Source organism: Pseudorca crassidens, chromosome 11, assembly GCF_039906515.1.
Source record: "Pseudorca crassidens isolate mPseCra1 chromosome 11, mPseCra1.hap1, whole genome shotgun sequence".
Lineage (NCBI taxonomy): Eukaryota > Metazoa > Chordata > Mammalia > Artiodactyla > Delphinidae > Pseudorca > Pseudorca crassidens.
The window spans coordinates 91,983,242-92,002,962 of record NC_090306.1 but is presented as its reverse complement, the minus strand read 5'-3'; the positions used below and the strand labels follow the sequence as shown (position 1 = coordinate 92,002,962).

The window sequence follows — 19,721 nt, the reverse complement described above, 5'->3', positions numbered from 1 at the left end:
AAGGTGCGGGTCTAGCCTTACCCTTTCCACATCCCTGCTTGTGCGTTGCCCAGTAAGAAACTCTTCTCTCAGGAATACCAAAGGAATTTGAACTATTTGGAGTTAACTTTTTTAAACAAAATAAAACACAGATGTTAACTGTCCAGGTGGGGCATTAAATTTTAAGAGCCTCTAGGAATCTCCTCTGGCTTAAAGGGGCCCTGAATAAATAAAATCCGTCAAGCTGCCAAAGCTCCCATGATGTAAGCACCCAAGGTTCAACATCTGCACTTTGGTTTCCCAGACGTCTCATCCCTTCTCTATTTGGAAAAGGATGGGCAATAGCTTCGGTTGTATTTCCCAAGACAACCGCCACTGTTTAGCACACTATCTGCTATCTTAGAAGCTTAGAACAGCGTTTTTTCATTGAGCTGGTTGTGCCCAGCATGTCAAAATTGGTTTTCCTTTTGTCTCTCTCTCTCTTTGACACACACGCAAGCTAAGTGCACCATTGCCTGGAAAGGCTGGAAGGCTCTCTTCCTCGAATGCCCTCATTCATTCAAGATACTTTTTTTTTTTTAATTTATTTTTTTGACTGCTTTGGGTCTTTATTGCTGTGCACGGGCGTTCTCTAGTTGTGGCGAGAGGGGGCTGCTCTTCGTTGCGGTGCGCGGGCTTCTCATTGTGGTGGCTTCTCTTGTTGCGGGGCATGGGTCTAGGCACGCGGGCTTCAGTAGTTGTGGCGCACAGGCTCAGTAGTTGTGGCTCGTGGGCTCTAGAGCGCAGGCTCAGTAGTTGTGGTGCACGGGCTTAGTTGCTCCACGGCATGTGGGATTGTCCCGGACCAGGGCTCGAACCCGTGTCCCCTGCATTGGCAGGTGGATTCTTAACCATTGAGCTACCAGGGAAGCCCATCATTCAGGATACTTTCATTGCATGCCTACTATGCACTGGGCAATGGATGGAGAGTAGTGTGTGACTCCCTGTACTCCAGCTGGCTCACCATCTAGGGGGAGGCACCAAGTGGTAATAATATGATGGCTAATGTTTATCAAGCTCTCACTACATGCCAGGCAGTGGGCCAAGCTGGTGACTCCCATCATCTCAATGAACTCTCCTACCACCCTAGGAGCCTAGGAGTCCTATTATGGCATCCTCCATTTTACAGATAAGCAAAAGGAGGCTGAGAAGGATTGACTTGTCCAGGATCATAAAGCTATCAATTAATGGAGCCAAGGTTTGAACCAGGCAGTCTAACTCTAGGACCTGTGCTCTTAACCACCTTAGAAAGCACAGAAAGTGTGATAACAAGTGCATGAGCAGTGTTCTCTGGGGACACAGAGGACAGGTACATCATTTTGCCTGAGAAAGCAGTTGGTCTTATTCACTCAGAGATCCTACAACCCAAAGGAAATTCAAGAGATTATCTGGACTCAAGGTCACAAAGTTGGTGATCCATAGGGCTGCAGCTGGCCCAGGGACATGTTTTGTTTGGCTCACGCGTGTGTACGTGTGTGTGTTTCTTTTTAATTGTGCCAGCATTTAAAAATCAGATTTCATGTTAAAATCTTGGATTTCTAGCTTGTCCTAAGAGACTGGAAATCTGGCAGCACTGGACTCACATTCTGATAGATTGGAGCTGGACAGCAGCTGTGCCCTTCTGAAGGGACATGAACTATTCAGTTCTCCATAGTCGTCACCATTCTCTATCACTCCCCCCAATTCCAAAGCCAAAGATAATTCGCTAATTTCATCATATTTGCCCACTGTTTTGTTGTTTGTCGTATAATAAAGAAATAATTTTTAGTACCCATTCATTACTCCAAAGTGGGAAAAAAAGAGAGTGGGGAAACATGTTTTTTGGTAGACGTGAGTAATAATTCAATATGTTTAACATGCAGACATGCAGCTTCCAATGACTGGCCTCTGTAGGCATTTGGTTTATGATCTGACCTAGATGAGAGCTGAGGAAACCCACGCCAAACGAGAAGCAATCAGGAATGAACTGGAATCCACACCCACACCCATTTGTTCAGAACTGCATCCCAGAGAACAACCTGGATGTTGTTAGGGTTCTCTCACATCTCTCAGTCCTTCTGCTGGGTATTTCTATCAGGAAGCCACAGTCGCAAGATCTTTGGGGGTCCCTGTCCTATTGTTGGAGAAGGGAGTGCACTGCAGTTGCTCAATAGGGCACATGTTTGATCAGGGTCTTCCAAACCCCCTCCTCATCCATTTAAACAAAGGTTCCATCAGATGACACACATCTTAATCACAGGTCTTTATACGAGCCAGTCTTCCATGAGGGGAGTTTTCTTAGATAGGGATGTTTGAGCCAAGCCGTGAATCAAATTTTCTGGAGCAAGGGGCTGCTCCGGTAGACCATGGATCAGGAAGGCCTTGTTCCCATGAGCACTGAGTCTCAGTCCCACCTCTTCTCTGTCAGCTTCAGTAGTGGTGTTAATGGGGTTCAAAAGAATTTTTACCAAGCCCTCCAGTGATCAATGACAGACACTGAAGTGACCTTGATTTTTAATTCTAGCCATCAGTTAGGTCTGCAAGTTTGCTATGTGTTTGGCACATCAGCTCTGCTTCAACAGGAAGTCTGGTGGTCAAATATGTCATCTGATAAAGTACATTGGCTCATTAGCGGTTTTGTTCAGACGAAGCCCTCATCTGCTTTCATAACCACAGAGATCCTAGCTCTTGTCTTTATAGACCACATTTCTAAAGAACTTACCTCCTAAAAGGTGTTGTTGATGGATTTACGTGCTCGATTATTCAGAGAGAGAGCCCCTTCCAAAGGAACTTAGAGCCAGAAATACTTGACGCATAGTAGGCATTCAGGAAAATATCAGTCACCATAAATACAGGTGGGGAGCAAGTGCACACACACCACATAGGCCAGTCCTGCTGTGTCATAGATGGGAGCCTGAAATCCAGGGAGGCTGACGTCACCAAGGTGATCCTAGAATCAGGAGGAGACCTAGAGCTAGACCCCAGGTGTCCTGACTCCCAGCCAGTGCTCACTCCTGGACACTGCACATCTCCCAACCCTGGGTTAGATGGGGAGGGGGCTATGGACTTGATATTCAAGTTCAATATCACCATTTCCCAGGCCCTCCCATTGACTACCCCAGCATCTTCCCCCTGTGACTACCAGAGGCAAACGTGCTGAAGCAGTCTGAAGAGGGATGGGAGGCACCTGACCCTGGAAAAGAGTGAAGGACTTGGCCTTGAAAGAAGTTGGTTCCAATCCCAATTCCATGTATCAGCTGTGTGGCCGAGCTCCTGAACCACACTAATTCTCACTGTCCACCCCTGTTAAATGGGAACGATGACCCCTCACTGTCCTGCTTTCCTCAGTGGGAATGTTGTGATAATCAAATAAGATCAAGTAGACTTAAGACTCTAAAATGTGGAGAATCGTGAAAATATAGAGCAGGAACTTCACTTTTCTGTCCTGTCGGAGGCAGTGGGACAAAGTGGAAAAGCATTAGACTTGGGTGGGACGGGGTCTCAAGCTGTGATTTTGAAACGCAGCTCTCTGTATGTGACCCTGGAAAACATCCTGTCTCTTCTCAGAGCCCCATTTTCCTCACCAGTAATTAAGTGAGAATGCCCCCTTTGCCACATAATATAACAACACTACTACTAAAAGCTAACATCTGTTGAGCTTTTGGTATGTGGCAGATTCTGTACTAAACATTTTCCCTGAATTTTTTCACTTAATCACCAACCCAGTGTGGTACATACTATTATTCCCCCTATTTTGCCGATGAGGAAACTGAGGCCAGAGAACTTAACTACACTAGGTGAGCAGCAGAGCTCACAACAGGTACTGTGTTTCCAAATCTCAAAGGCTATGAGTCCATTCATGATGATCAGGTCTAAATCAAAAGGAGATCCGTCCTAATTCATGAACTGCAAGCACCTTAGCCAAACACCATGAGCCTTCACGTCACGAAACCACATCCTCATGAAGCCTGACCCAGGTTACGAGGCTCACCTTCCCCACGCTCTAACCTGGGGATTGCAAGAGCTCTGAGAGTTCTGAATGAACAGTGCTTCTCTGCAGGCAACTGAGCTACCTGGTGCCCGGCGCCCTCATTCTGAGAGGGTTCAAAGATGGCCGGGGCGGGGGGATAAATAACTGCCAACTAATATTCAAAGTCTCAGGTTCCGGAATGGAACCTGGTCTGCTCTGGATTTCCCCTCTCCCCGCCCTCCCCACCCTCTGTCATCCAAGGACTCTATTTTTCCACCCGCTAGACTTTCCCTTGGGCTCTCTGAAGCCAACCTTTCTGCTTTCCTTCCCTTCCCCACCCCCACAAAAAGCAGGTGGCTGCAGGCCTGGGAATACTTAAGGTCTCTACTCCCTGCACCGTGGATGCCACCATTAGGTGACAGGCTTCACGTGAACATAAATCATAACTGGGTGTTGGGCAGCATGGACCGTCACTTCTGTGGCAGCCGGACCACTCCAGCCTCGCAGATGGCTTCTAAAGGCATCAGGAAAAGTTGTCCTGCCCCCTCCCCTCCTCTAGACACTAGTTTTTTAGCAACCAAGTAAAAAGGCCTCTTAGTTCCACTGCGGCTGGGATAGACACCTTGTGACCTCCTGTCAAACGCTATTTAGTGAGTTCCTTTAGCTATAGTCAGTACTCATCGGCTCCAGCCTGTCAGAGATTAACACAGAAAAACAGATAAACAGGAGGAGCCCATGTCACCCCCTCTGAATGGCTAGGCAACTCAAGCAGGACACATCGGCTACCCCCCACCTCCACCAGCCCTGTTCTCAGCGCTGTGGGCAACCTAGAAATCGGCAAGGGTGGGAGATGTGTGGACCTGCCCACAGGAGGAGAGGTGGCAAACTGGTGTGAAAGAAAAGAGCCATTCCCAGAGGGTGAAGAACAGCAGTCTACAAGGGGTCCGTGAGCTCTTTTCAGCACCTCAGTGAACCAGCCCAAATCATACACTGCCATCATCCAATAACCCATGAGAATGCTTCCCAGGCTTAGGCAAACACCAAGTTTCTTTGCTTTGGGCTGCAGTTAACTGCATTAGCTGATTACATCAGAATAATGACTGGCTATGGTCAGCAGTGACACACATAGTTTAACTGGTTTTTGTAGTGGAAAAATAATCAACACCCAAGACATGAAGTTGCGATTTTCCAAACATGAAATCCATTGAAGGAAAATTAATAAAAATAGTCCGTGGTGTTGAAAAGGCGGTGAACTGCTGATTAAGTGGAAAGAGTACTTGGTTAGGAATTCGACATAGGGTGCGAGGCTTGGTTTTGTTAGGGCTGTACTGTAATAAACCGGGGGGTGGCAGGGGAGGCAGGGGCTGCAGAGGCTGGCTATGGAAGAAAATCAAAGAGAAGCATATGGAGGAGAACCCCAACAGCAGGGAATCAGAAAACCAAGGTGGGGAAGTTACAAAAGGAGTAGCATCTTCTCAAATCCAAAGAGTCCTAGCTCTTAGTCTATACTGATTTGGACACAGATTTGGAGGTAGACTAAGCAAATGTAGGTTCTGGTTCATCTGTTTCTTAGTGGTGTGATCTTGGGTGAGTGATTTCACCTCTCTGGCCTCACCAGGCAGCTGGGGTGGGCAGTCTCCACCTGGTAGGATTACTGATATGCCAAAAAGGAGATTTTTCTTTGGGAGGGTGGTGGCGTATTATGTCCAGAAGGTGGGGCTGGACTTATCAAGTAATGCAGAGAACATAGCAGATGCCTCCTCTCTTAGGAGGGTTAGATGCATCCCTCTGGGTAGTACACAGCCCTTAGGTCAACCCAAGAATAACCTCTCTGGGAATTTCCCAAGCAGGTCTGAAGAATTGTGTTTGCCTAAAGGTGGTGTTTTTCGACATGTTTAAAATTTGGTCAAGGTGTGATTATTCTGCACCAATGCCAGGAAGTGGGCAGGGAAAAGGGACCAAGTGAGATGCGGAGAATAAGAAGTTAAGCAAGGGGTATTCAAAATTGAGGGGAGGGCATGGGCCAAGACCCAGAGAGAGAATGGGAACAGCTGGAGCTAGAAGGGCCAGTGATGATGACAAAGGTAGGCAGAGGCCAGACTGGCCATTGTTGCAGCCATTTTATGACACTTTATCCCAAGAGTCCACTGAAAGATTTTAATCACAACAGTGACATTCTCTCTTAAACTAGCCCTTCTAGCTCCCATCAAGATGAGACTCCAGCATCTTTTCTTGGCCAGGACCCACCCTGCCCCCTCTCCACTGTCCATCTCCATCCTATGGCCATCCCACCACTCTCATCCAAGCGCCATCCAAATTGAATGACAAGGGGAGAAGGGGGACAAAGGGATGAGTCCCCTTGCTGCCACCATGAGCCTGGCCAGGCCTATTCAACTAGGGGACATCTTTGAGCCAGCAAATAAGACCCTGTGCACGGCACAGATGTCTTCAAAACACGAACCTGGGTTCATGTCAAATCCTGAAGTCAAGCAGCTTAGTGTAATGAAAGGCCCATTGCTTCGTATTAGAGCAAAATAAAAACAAAACCATTTGCAAATGAATTAATACAAAACTGCAACAAGTCAAAGGCCATGGCTTTCGTGGCACGTAAGTAAGCCCCATTCTCCCTACAAAAATACTCCCATCAACTTGGTCTAAGTAGCCTTAATATTGCTCCCTGTCAAAGGGATAAAGGGACAAGCAAAAAGGGAAAAAAAAACTCAGAAAGTCAATAAAATTCATAAATTGTTTTCCCATTTGAAAGAAGCATGAAAGTATCTCCAGCACAGGGCTGTAGTAGTTCCTCCATCTCTGCATGTTGCATATCTGAAAAGAACTGTGTTACACAGCCGTTCTGGACGGCAAATTGTCAGGAACTGTTCACACATACTTTATGTCCAATAATTCCAAATTGTATGTTTGCCATAGAGAAATATCCATGCATACGAACAAGAGGATTGTACGATGACTACTTGCTGTAGTGCTCTTTGTGAGGATGAAAAGCTGTTAGAAACCTAAATATCTACCAGTAGGGGAATGGCTAAATAAATATATACCTATACCTATAGGGCTATTATATTATTATAGTAATAAAATAGTATATAACAATATATAATATGATACATAATGTAATGTAATATATAGTATAGTAGTTGATTATATTTTAGAGCCAGGCTGCAGGGGTTTAAATACAGGCTCTGCAGCAACCTTGAACAAGTTACCTAATTTTTCTAAGCCTCAATTTCCTCATCTGTAAAATGGAGACAACAGTAGCATACCTGCCTCATATGACTTTTGAGAGAATTAAATGAGTTAATTCATGTTAATTATTTAGAATGGTGCCTGGCACGTAGTAATCACTCCATAATTAGTTTTTAAAATGTATAACCCTATGGAATTCTATACATTAAAAAAAATGTAGTAGATCTATATGTATATTAACTGAGAACAACCTAACACATTGTTCATTGAAAAACAGTAGAATGCTATATTGGTATTCCACTATTTATAGTGTTCTACCACTCATGTTTCCAAGGGAAAAAGCTACTATAAATTTTCTATGAGGGGCTTCCCTGGTGGCGCAGTGGTTGAGAGTCCGCCTGCCGCTGCAGGGGACACGGGTTCGTGCCTCAGTCCAGGAGGATCCCACATGCCGCGGAGCGGCTGGGCCCGTGAGCCATGGCCGCTGAGCCTGCGCATCCGGAGCCTGTGCTCCACAACGGGAGAGGCCACAACAGTGAGAGGCCCGCGTACCGCAAAAAAAAAAAAAAATTTCTATGAGTACCTATGTATGTAAATGCATAGGGAAGTGAGTAGAATTAGAGGAAGTGATCAAAAAGGACTTCATTCACCCTTATCTGATTTTAGATAGATGATAGATAGATAGATATGGATGGATGGATGATGGGTGGATGGATAGATGGGTGGATATCAATGTACACACAGATACACACACAGTCATAGAATGTATCCATACTATCCTTGTAATTTTTAAAATGTGGATAAAAATTAAAGGTCCGAGGACGTACAGATTATTATTCCCCTTTTATAAATGAAGAGACTAAAGCTTAAAGATGCCCAGTAACATGCTTAAGTGCATACAGCCAACAAGCCCCAGAGGAAGGATTTAAGCCCAGCTCTGCCCATGCCACAGCCTTTCTACCACCGCACACTGCCTCTCCAGGCCACCCAGGAGTTGACTATGATAAAGGCTAGAAGAAAGGGCCTCCTTGTCCATACTGGCTGGAATGGTAAAAGCTAAATGCAATGGAGAATTGTGTTGTTGTTTTTGTTTTTAATTAATGAACCTTTTGGAATGTGCCATTCAGCAGTGGAGCTGAATGGTCCCTGCTGTTCCTGCAAAACAAACAAAAGTCCCTCCACCCAAGCCACTTTTGTGGCCACTTTTCTAGCCTTATCTATCCAGGGACTGTGAAAGGGACACAACTGTGGGAGGGGCACCTTCTCCAGCCAGCCCAGCACCCAGTCTCCTGACTCTCTCTGGTTTTCCTCCCATCATACTAGGAGTCTGCATAGACTGGGCACCTCACCCTGGGAGGCCCCCATTCATCCCCACCGGGAAGGGTAAGAGTATTGAAGGCCAAGATCTCTTGTCCCCATTAGCTTTGCTTTTTCCTGGGCCTCAGTGAGACAAATCGAGTCTTTTTTTTACTTTGTCTTGGTGGTTTTGAGGGTCTCTTCCAGTTCTAATAGCCAAAGAACATTAGAAATTTTCCTTTAATTTTCTGTATTTATACCCTAATATGATGAGGATGATGGTAATTAGTTCTCAGTCCCATAAGATGATGTTTAACTAAAACCTCTGGCCATTTTGGCTGTCTTCATATTTCTAAGGAAAACTCCCCAAATAGATAAGTAAGGCATTCTTCAAATGTTAACTCTCCATTTCATCCTGGTCCTAGGAAGCGTCGTCTGCCTTAGAATATCAAGGGTAATTGAAAGTTGAAAAGTTTTGGAAGAATGGCGTAACTAAGAATGGCTTTAGCCTTACCATACAGTAACTGGGTGACCTTGAGCAAGCACAGTCCCTCTCAGACTCAGTGTTTTCCTTTGAAAAAAATAGGTGTAATACCTACTCTTGAAGATGCTGGGTTGATGAAAGACACAGGATCTGGGAAGTGCTTGAACCTAGTGGGAGTCTGCGAGATGTCCCTTCCCTCCTTCTACAAACAGCAGCTCTCCTCTTTCCAGAGTTACTAAGATGTCGACAGCCTGGGTCCGCTCCCCAAGGGACTGGCTCCTCTCTGAAGTCTGATCCTTTTTATTTTCCTTAAGTCACAAAGCCCAGTGTAAAGTGTAATTGCGTGTTTGTGAGTGAGAGAGAATAGATCAGGCTTCTTTGAAAATGGCTTCTTTGCTAAAACCACAACCTCAGATCTGATACCAAAAGAATCTGCTGGCACTGGTCCCTGTCAAAACAATTCGGAGACATCCAGAGACCATCCTCCAGAGCTGGCAGCGGGCCCCCAAGCTGAGCCTCACTCTCGAATTCCCAACAGGCTCAGGCTCAGGGGGCAGGCCCCCAGCACTCTATCGCACAGCCCCATGCTTCTGTGCAAAGGAGAGCTTGGCATTCTGAAGCAAAGTTCTCTCTCTCTACTGCTCCCGCCCCCTGCAGAAACCACACAGACACACGCACGCAGGCACAGGCACACACACCCCAATTTTCAGAAGGCTCTTGGCACTGCCCACCCCTTCCTTAGCTGGACAGAGCTGTGGAGCAGAAAGCAGGCCAAGACTGCCTTCTTCATTCCTAGTTCCCCCCCTTCCCTCCTCCAGAGTCAAGGTTTTGTCAAGAGTTTCAGGGGCAACGACTGGTGGGGAGGGGGCTGCAGACATCGTAGCTGCTGCCAAGTCCTTTTCTTTCTGTCACAGTATGTTTTATAAGCCCGCATGTAGTTTATTCTTCTAAACGCTTCGCTAGGGTGCAAGGCCTGGAGTTGCCATAGCAACGCCTTTTAACTCCTCCTCATCCAGAAGGCAATGCCAATCCCCAGGGCTTTGGGGGAGAAAGGCGAAAAGAGACACCTGTGGATGAGGAGAAAGGAGAGGGAAGGCCATAGGGGATTCCTTAGAGAGGGCCTTCACCCAGCAACATGGCACCCGGCCACGAAGAGAAGAGAGCCAGGAAGGTCCTGGAAGAGGAAGCTGGTGGGCTGGCGTAAGCATTTTTCATGGACTACAGTATTGATTGGTGGGGTCGCAGGGGTCAAGGGGGATGGCAACGTCTACACATTTCCTTCAGGGAGAGAACAGGCCGACATCAACCCAGACAGACTGGAAACCAGAAGGGCTGTGAGCTAGGAATACTGGGAGCCACCTACTGGACGCCAGCAGGGGACTGTAAGGCAGCAGAGGTCAACAAGCCGGCAGCCCACATCCACACCTCCCATTTTTAAAAGCATTATCTCATCCCTGCCACTAGTGCAGTGCACCAAACTGAGGCAGAACAGTTTTGGATCGGTGCCAGCAGTATCGAAGTTTTTTTGTTTCTTTTTTATTTTTGCTACCATAATGTTCTTGTCTTTGGGTACTTCCTGGTAACTTTGCTTTTCTCTGGGCAGTCTACTGAGGAGGGGGATGTGGGAGGATTTCTTAAATAAATCCAGAGAAATTACAAGAAACTTTCTGTATTAGCCCAGACACACAGCAGGAAACCTAAGCAGTGAACAGAGTCAGGCGGTGGCCCCCCTGGAAGCGGTCCCCTTGCTCCTGTTTCCTCTCTTCCCTGGTAAACTTCCAGGGTGGAAACCCAAAAGCCAAGAGCAAGGGGGAGGCATGAGGTCTCCCTCTCCCCACACACCAAAATCCAAGGGAACACACCCAAGCCATTGTCAAGTGGGGACGACGCCCTGACTCCAGCTGGCTCCGGGCCCCAACTATGTGCTCTTCCCTGAGCAAGACCAGAGCTCGCTGCCACCACCAGCAGCTCCCAGCTTTACTCAGGCGGGAGTGACACCCACGGGGTGAGGGCTGTCAGAGGAGGAGAAAGAAAAGCTTCCAGCCCTCAGGCAGCCCCAGAGAATCCTTCCAGGCAATCCACAAACCCAGGGGCCAGTCAGGTTCCCCAGGGAGAGGGAAAGGTGCACAACACAGGCCCCAGGAAACCACTAACACGAGTGACCCCAGGCCACACAAACGCCCGTGCCTGCCGACTGGACTGACCTGCTCAGCACAGCTACCTCCCTTGCTTCTCCTAGGCCCGCCAGGCCCACCAGCGGCGCCTCTCCCCGCCAGGCCCCTGCCTCCCCGCCCTCCTCCCCTGCAAGCACATTTGTGGAGGCCCACACCAGGACCCAGTGGAAAATTTCTTTCCCCTTTATGACTGTCCTTAAAACACACACGCTCCATTCTTCACCTCTGAATCTGCACAGGCAGAGGGTGGCTAGACTGTGTCCTACCGCACCCCCCAGCCTGTGTACACACACACACAGAGCAAGGGCCACTGGACTTGCATGCCTTATGAGCTGGAAAGGAGACGAGAGATGTTTTCCAGCTGCTACTCCACCTCTAGCCAACCATGCACAAGTGTCCCGAACACTCCCAAACAAGTTCTCCCAAGGGCACACTCTCAAGGCCGTTGATACGGTTCTACTTCTTACTGAGTCTCTAATCAAGACACTAAGTCCGATTTGGAATAGTCACCATGATGTGACCCTTGGCATCTTTTTTCTTTTGGTGACAAATCTGTTTTCCACTGCTCAGTCTCCCGCTCCCCACACACATTCAAGGAAAAGAAATAGCCTTCCTGTGAATTCTCACAGCTATGTGATAAGTGATCCCTCACACACGCCACCTCCTGCTTGCTATCAACACTCTCAAATACAGTTCCTCCGGGGAGGGTCAACCCCACCGCTTTCTTCTCATTTTTCCCCTTAAATCCACCCAAACTTGGCAGTCCAAGAAGCTCAGTTAGCACTTGCCTAGGGAGTGTGAGGCGGGGTTAGGTCTCAGTGAAAAGAATGAACTTAGTGGGGAGATGGTGAAAACTCAGAAAACTTCAAGTCTCTCTCCTGCAACTTTCCCTGCACATGGCTGGCAACTTTCTTTCTTTCTTTTTTTAACTATTCATCATCCCAGCACTTTAGTTGGCATTCTAAGTTTTAGAAACACTCTCCCCACCTTTCTCCCTCAGCCTGTCCTGTGAGAGTGAAAAGGGAAAATTTCCAGATGTCAAAAGGACCGGTAAGGACCTCACGCCCTAAAAGAGCATGGCTGCAAGGGGTTCACGCAGCCTCTGTGGGTTTCTCTGCAGGGCATCTCCGCCCTCGGTCATGCCGGAACCCCTGCCCCAGGAACCTGAGTATCCCCACCTCGTCCCAAGCCCAGGCCGAGAAAAGGAGCGGGGCTCGCCATGCCACCCGGAGCAGCGCCCAAGTCCGGGCTGCAGCGCGCGAGCTGGCACCGCGGGGGCTCTGGCGGGGACACCGGGAGCGCTTACCGATGTCAGAGTTGCAGAAGGCGTCCTGGGGGTGGCTGGGCGAGCATGTGCACGCCTCGGCGCCCCAGTCCCCCAGACTCCAGCTGCCCAGGAGCACGACGAGCCCGAGCCAGGGAGTCATTGCCGCTGCCGCTGCCGCTGCTGGCCTCTCCAAAGTTGCCTTGCGCGCCGCCGGCGGGGTCGCCGCAGCCTGAGCTCACCCGCCCTCCCTTGCGGGGCAACTTTGGCTTCGGGCGCGCCGCCCTCCGAGTGCCCAGCGGGACGGGATGGGGTGCGGCGAGGCTGCCTCGGCGCTGGCGCACGACTGGGCGGGTGGGCAATCTCTCCGGGCGAAGCAGCGGGAGCTGGAGCAGGAGCCGGAGGAGCAGGAGGAGGAGAAGCTGTCCGAGCGTCCGCCCACTGCCTGCTCTACGCGGTAGCCCGGCGGCCGAGTGATATAGCGCGGGTCCCCCGGGCACCCCCTCTCGGGCGCGCGAGGCCCGCCGTCTCGGACCAATGGCAGAGCCGCATTACCTCATCGGCCCTCCAAAAAAGGGGCGGGGCCGGGGGCGCGGGGCGACGGGGCGGGGCCGCCCGTACCGTTCAGATCCTTATAGGGAATAATGCAGCTGTGGGCACGCGAGTGGGTGGGCTGGACGCGCCTCCGAGACGCACTGGCAGAGGGGCCCTCCGAGCGGCGCCCCCGTGCCCTTCCCGCCTGCACCCTAGCCACACGCCCACCCCGCCCTCTGGACGCCTCTGACCCAAACCGGAATCAACTACCACCAACCCCTTGGCAGGTCAGAGGTGGCCCTGTCCCGGAGGCCTTGACTGCGCCTGGTGGAAAGGATAGGCAAAGGCTAACTCTCTACCTTCTCTGGAGAGAGCAGGGTCAGAAGGGAAAGAAGCAGGTTGATGACCATCCCCCATACACTCCCACCCCTTGTCGCCTCCCCTGACTTTCCTGTCCACGAGGAAGCCATCTGCCTTTTGGAGCTGGCTGTAATAAAAAGTTGTTTCCTGGGCTCAGGCAGAGTAACTTGTGAAGTCATTCAACAAACACTGTTCTGGATGCTGGGATGAGCAAAACAAACTCTTTGCTCCCTTGGAACTTGAAGGCAATACATCAGTAAATACATGAGTACATAGGGTGATTTTCTAAGGTAATAGTGCCATGAAGAAAACAAAACAGAGTAATGGGTTAGAAATGACTGGGGAGGGTGCTGCTGTCTATGGGATAGTAAGGAAAAGTCTGTCTGAGGAGGTGACATCCTGGCTGAGATGTGAACAAGAAGCCTCAGCCATGTGTCAGTCTGGAAGGAGAGAACAGCAAGTGCGAAGTCCCTGAGCCTATTTGAAAAACAATAAGTAGAAAGGGCGGGCGGAAATGGTGACTCCACCTAGGGCAGACAGGTCTCCATCCTTCAGCAAGGAACTTGAGGGTGAACTGATCCAAAACTGGGGTAAAACCGGATCCTGGAGAACTATCCAGGATCTGAGACTATGAGCTATAATAGATAACTGCTAATAACTAATACTGTGACTACTATTCTTATTATTCAGTAACATCTTGATTCTGCCTTATATTTTCCATATCTCACCTCATTACATCTCACAGTAATCCTTTTAGATAGGAAAAACACCAAGTATTATACACACTTTCCAGATGAGGAAACTGGCACAGAAAAGTGACATTACTTGGCAACCAGCCAGGAACTCAGTTCACTCATTCCCACCTTAAGAGAGGCTTTTATTTTCTTGGACTTTAGCAGCAGTTTGCTTTAACTGTGCAAATGCCCTTTTGCAGCTGGAGCCTTCTATCGTTCTATTCTTGGGTCGCTCTCACTTTCGCTCCCAACTCATCCCATTTGGAAAGAGACTTAAATGATTTGGCAATAGAAATGCTAGAAGTTTGGAACAAAATAAGGACTAGGAAGTACTGCTCAGAAATGCAAGTTCAACCTCTTTCTCAGAAACTCCTCTGTTTACACCTCAGAGAAGTGACATTGGAATGGGAGAATCAGAAAATTTCACTGGAAATGGTATTTCCAAGAACATTTTTTAAGCTCCTTTTTTCCTCTTAAAAATTTTAGCTATAAGGAAGGGAATCTAGTTTCCACATTTTTCTGTCTTGTCCCCTTCCCAACTTTTAAGACCCTTCCCACCTTAACTAACTATAGCTCGACCTAGAGAGAGCTTTCCTTCTCTCGGTGTTTACTTTAGAACTTTGCTCCTTGTTTCGTGGGATCTAGTTGTACTATTTCCCCAACCACACTAGAAAGACTTGGGGGCCTGAGATATTTGGCCACACTGCTTTTTAGCCCTCAGAGTGCAAAATTGGGTCCCTGGAGACATGGATATGGGTGTGGCCAGCAACCCATTGAGTCTTGAGCAGTGGATGCTCTGTATGCCACTCCAAGGATCCAGGTTGAATGAGGGCATACTTGGTCGGATTTTAGAGTTTCGTTTATCCCTGCACGGTGCCAGTCATGTGGAAGGTTTTATAAGCCTTTCCAGACCAAATCCACTTTGGATAAGCATCTTACGTGTAGAGATCTTCTCTTCTCTCTTTTCTTCTCACTTTAATGTTTTGTCCAAATTACCAGTAGTTTTTCCAAGGGAAGGCTTGCCGAGAATATGAGTATCAGAAATAACTTTTGCTGCACTTCAAGCAGCAGGTTCTGTATAGAAAACATCTGAAGCTTTTGATTATGGCAGCTCCTTAATTATGTAAGTGTGAGAGCAAACAGATTGTTTTCCAAGCTGAAAGGTAATAAAATTGCCTTTTGGTTTATTTCCTCTCTCTCCCTATCCTAAGCTGGGCCAGTGTCTTTGGAGTTCAGCTTCCCTTTCAGTTGGGGAATTCTCCCTAATGTCTAACCTGAGGGGACTTCCTTTGCCCATCCATGTGAGGTCAGCTCAGTCCTCACGTTGAGGAAAAGAGAAAGCAAGCTTCGTGAATCCTTGTAGAGGGGAGCCTTACCGCTGGGGTCAGGCCCTCCAGCAAGCAGACCTCACAGCCATCAATCTGGATGTCATGGTGTCCATGGACCTATAATATGTAAGAATTGCTTTTTCAAGGCCACTTCAGAAGCTAGATGGAGTGGGCCTGGGGCTAATGGTAAGAATGAAGATATCGGCTCCCCACTTTCTCTTGACAGCTAAGGACAATGATAGATTTATAAACCCCAGAAGAACTGAAGAAATTTCTAAATCTGTCTTGTCCACCCCCCTTCCTTTCGAGTTCCAGGATGCTAGAATCTATGGAAGTCTCTTATATTAGAGGTCCTGAAAAATGACCTCAGAGACTACCCATCCTCATTTTATAGTTGGGGAAAATAAGGTTCAGCCAGGGGAAGGAATTTGCCCAGAGTCTCACGGTTTGCTCGTGGCAGAGCCAAGATTTTGCTGCGGCTGCCTGATTCCTTACCTGGGCTCTCTCCCACCCACTCATGGGCCTCAGTCCCCCCCAGCTGCAGCACGTGACCTAACGTTTATACTCTTCTGCAGCCACTCGCAGTCCTGAATCTGCATTTCAGATCTATAGATGAGTTTCGGAGTCCCTTTGCACAGTGCCTAAGAAGTAGAGAATTCTGCCTGCACTGACTAAATCGTTCTCTGTTATGATAATAATCACCTCTGAGCCAATCATAATGAATACAGCTCTGTACTCCTCAGAGGTTTATCTCTTTTGTGTTTACTTTTCCCTTTCTAAATTATCTAATACCTTGTGAAAACATTTCAAACATATTGCTGCAAAGAGACACATGAAAATTTTCTTTCTGGGGGACAGAAAGAGACTGGGGTGAAAGAAAAAAAAAAAGCAGAAGACCTGAGATTTGTTCCAAAGGTTGCTGCAGAGCAGTTGTGTGTGTGGGCAAGTCACCTCACCTGTCTGGCCTCAGGTTTCCTGTTTGTTGGATGAAAGATGTAACTCAGTGATCTCCAAGATCCCCCCTGGCTGGAAAGTCTCAGAATCCATGGAAAAATCTCAAGCGCAAGGTGAATGTCTCTGAAGGGAAGATAGATCTTGCCATTTAAACAGGTTTGAGACAAATCAAACCTGACCAAGACTGAAGCATGTCCATCAATCTGTCAATCAACAATGAGTTTCTAGTCTGCTTTCTGCTCTCTCCTCCAAGACTCAGGCTGAAAACAAAGATTGTGATGGCAAAGGCATAGGAGAGATTGAGGGTCTTGTCCCTGGTAGAGCCCCACTGTAATTACTTGTTTATCTGTCTTTTTGCCTCTTGGGTCATAAGCACTAAAAGATCAGGAAATATGCCTTTTGTTATCTCCATACCTTATTTCCAAAATTCATTGAACTTCTCTACTGCCTTAAGACCACAGCTTAAATGTCACCTCCTCCAGAAAGCCTTCTACGATTCCCATCCCCAGTCTTTGTCAACCCCCTTCCATGTTATCCTGTGCTTCTTTCTTTCACACCACTTGTCTGATTATAAAGTGATTGTTTACCTTTCTGGATTGTAAGCCCTTTGAAGACAGTGTTAGTAATAAAGATCGAGTGTTGGTAACAAAGAAGTCAATAAGTATCGGTTGAATGAATGGAATTGATTCGGCCCCGCTGGCCCCTTTCCAGCATTCAGATAGGCAGGTGGTAGCTCCTTGGAGAGCTCACAGAGCCCTATCCCTCTGGCCAGTGCTAGGGGGCACTGTAAGCCAGAGAACACCCATTCCCTCAGCCTGCATCCTCAGCCAGTCTCACTGAGAAGGTGGGAGAAGCACAATTCCATGCTAGTCAGTGGGGTGTGGGTGCCTTTGAGTGGGTGAAGCTAACCCCTCCCATCTGCAGTGGCCACAAAGCTCTCAGTCAGCATCCCGCCTGGGTCCTCAGCTGCCCAGCTTCTCCACCCCCAGGCTGGCCACATGTCAACCCAAGGGGAGCTGTGTTCTCAGGAAGCTACATACTTGTGAATCATAGGTTTGTGGGGATTGGGGAGATCTGGGAACACAACAGAGGATGCCACGGTCCTACCCTTCCAGGGCAGAGCTGGCCTCTGGAAATTAAACCTAGTGAAGGTACTGATAAGATGTGAGACATTTCTGCTGCGGTGTAGGGAAACACCTCTTTTCTTTCCCGCCCCTTCTCTTCCAGACCCCAGCCTCAGTGGCTTTCCCCAAACCCACAGTCCATCTGAAAGTCATTACATTCAAAATAGCCTTTTCCAAGCAACAGACAGCCCTGGTCCACCCATCACCATGAGCCCTGGCCAGACCCTCAGCAGGGTTGCTGCCCAGCACTGGGGAATTATGGACCTAAGGTGGTAGGTACTTCAGGTTCTCTCTGTGTCTGGCACCAGCAGGGAGTAAACACCTTTCCTCTCTTCCATCTGGAGACAATTTCATGGCAGTAAAATTGCAGGGCGTCTCTTGCCCCAGCTCTCCCCCAGCCCTGCCAGGGAGTGAAGACCCCTTAGTGTGAGTCTCTGGCTGAATTCACCTGAATCCTGGGGTTTTCGCATTTCTTTCCACAGAGAACTACTCCCAGAGATTTTAAGCCAGAAAACACATGTGCATGGTGGAGGCATTTTGTGCCCCGCTTTCTGGGGCGGTGGGAGATGGGAAACAGAGCTAATATTCCAGCACTTGCTCTTTTTTTTTAAAGTGACTGTGTGCTCAGTTGGTCGATTATTTCTGTGAAGGGTAATATGCAGTAGAGGCAGAACTTCTCCTCCTCGACCCTGTCTTATTGTCTTCCTTATGCCCATGGAGTTCGTGTTTTTTTTCCTTTAAAAATGAGTAGCTCCTTTGTGGTTTCTTTGAAGGTTGCATGCTCAGCTTTGCACAGAAGACACACATGAGCGTCTCTGCCTGGTGCTGTGTGGCTTTGGAGGGAATGGGGTGGACAGACATAGGGTTGCTCTGCTGTCAGACTGGGCTGCAAATCCTGCTTCTGCCAAGGTGCTTGAGCTCTCTTCGCTTGAACCTGCTAGAATTGAAATTGACTTATCCTGTGCAATGGGGATGCCCAGAGAGCAGGTGATGCTGTCGATCACATCCTTCTCTAAACTCGGCTGCTGAGACTCCAGTCTCTCTGGGTTTTTGCTTTCTGCCTCCAACGGTACCTTCTCAGTCTTCTTGGCAGGCTCTTTAGGCTCTTCCTGCCACTAAAATGTAGGTGTTTCCAAATTTTCGGTCCTTGGCTCCCTTCTCATCCCTTCCCTTCCTTTCCTTTTCCTTCCTTCTCCTTCCCTTCCCTCCTAGCCTCCACACTCTCCCTGGCTAATCCCACCCTCTCCCCTGGATCCACCTACCACTCTGCTCTGTGCCCTAGAATGGACACTGTAAGCAGCAGTATCCCTCTGAGCTCTTGTCTAGATCCAGCTTCCCCCTGGACAGTTTCACCTGGAGGGCCCATGGCCTCCTCAGTCCCTAAGGGTCCAAACTCATTGTCTTTTCCTCTCAGCTCTCTCTGGTGTTACCCATCCCCGCCACTGGCACCATCATTCACCAAGTCCAGTAGAATCTCACTCCACACACCTCTTCTGACCATCCCTTTCTCCCTGTTCCCACCATGTCTGCCTTGGATCAGGCCCGGGGAGTCTTTCCCGACTATTTCAATAGGCACATAATTGCTCACTCTGCCCAGAGTCTTTCTCTATCAAATTCAACTTTTGCACTGCTGCTGGTGTAAAGTTTTTCAAATATAAGTCTGAAATCATGCTGTCCTTTGCTTAAAAATGATGCATTTGTTCTCCATGGCTTTCTGAACAGTCTTAAACTCCAAAGCAAAGCATACAAGGCTCTCTGTGATCTGGCTCTTCTCAGGGCCCCACAGAGGGGGGCCATTCGAGCAGAATACAGTGGGATTGCTACCGCTGTAGTCACACAACAGCATGTCCTGTCCTTGCTTATCTCTTCCAACCTATGCCCTCGTTCCCATCTTCCAACCTTTTAGGTTCTGGCTATCAGTTTCCTGCCTCTGAGGCTTGTTCACACTGCACTTTTTGCCTGGAATCCACCTTCCATCTTTATGTCCCTGACCCTCATCTGTCAGGATCTTTATCTTTCCGGATTCAACTTGAATCAGCTCATGGATGTTTTCCTGACCCTCTCTCTGCCTCAGCGGAGCTGACGACTCCCCCGAGGTCTCTCCTTCCTCACTCCCCTCCCACCCACACAGTATCCCCCAGATTTCCATGGTGCCTCCCACACTCTGTTGCCCCTAGTGGTTAATACGTCTTTCTCTCCCTTAGACAACAAGCAAATACAGGGGCGTTTTCAGTCTCTAGCTCAGCGTCTGCATATCGTAGGCACTTACCAAATACTGAGAGAATAAACTAACCAATGAAT

At 48.4% G+C, this 19,721-nt stretch overlaps 2 protein-coding genes across 4 annotated transcripts in view; one reads left to right on the top strand and one right to left on the bottom strand.

Moving 5' to 3' along the window:
- TIMP3 (TIMP metallopeptidase inhibitor 3) overlaps positions 1-12,863 on the bottom strand; it is a 57,094-nt gene extending 44,231 nt beyond the window's left edge. The window contains exon 1 of the mRNA XM_067697867.1: positions 12,429-12,863. Within this exon, the coding sequence (XP_067553968.1) occupies positions 12,429-12,549 (121 nt within the window). The 5' untranslated portion in view covers positions 12,550-12,863. The remainder of the gene's footprint in view (positions 1-12,428) is intronic.
- Positions 1-19,721, top strand: part of SYN3 (synapsin III) — a 458,022-nt gene that overhangs the window by 199,102 nt on the left and 239,199 nt on the right. The gene's annotated exons all lie outside the window — the stretch shown is intronic.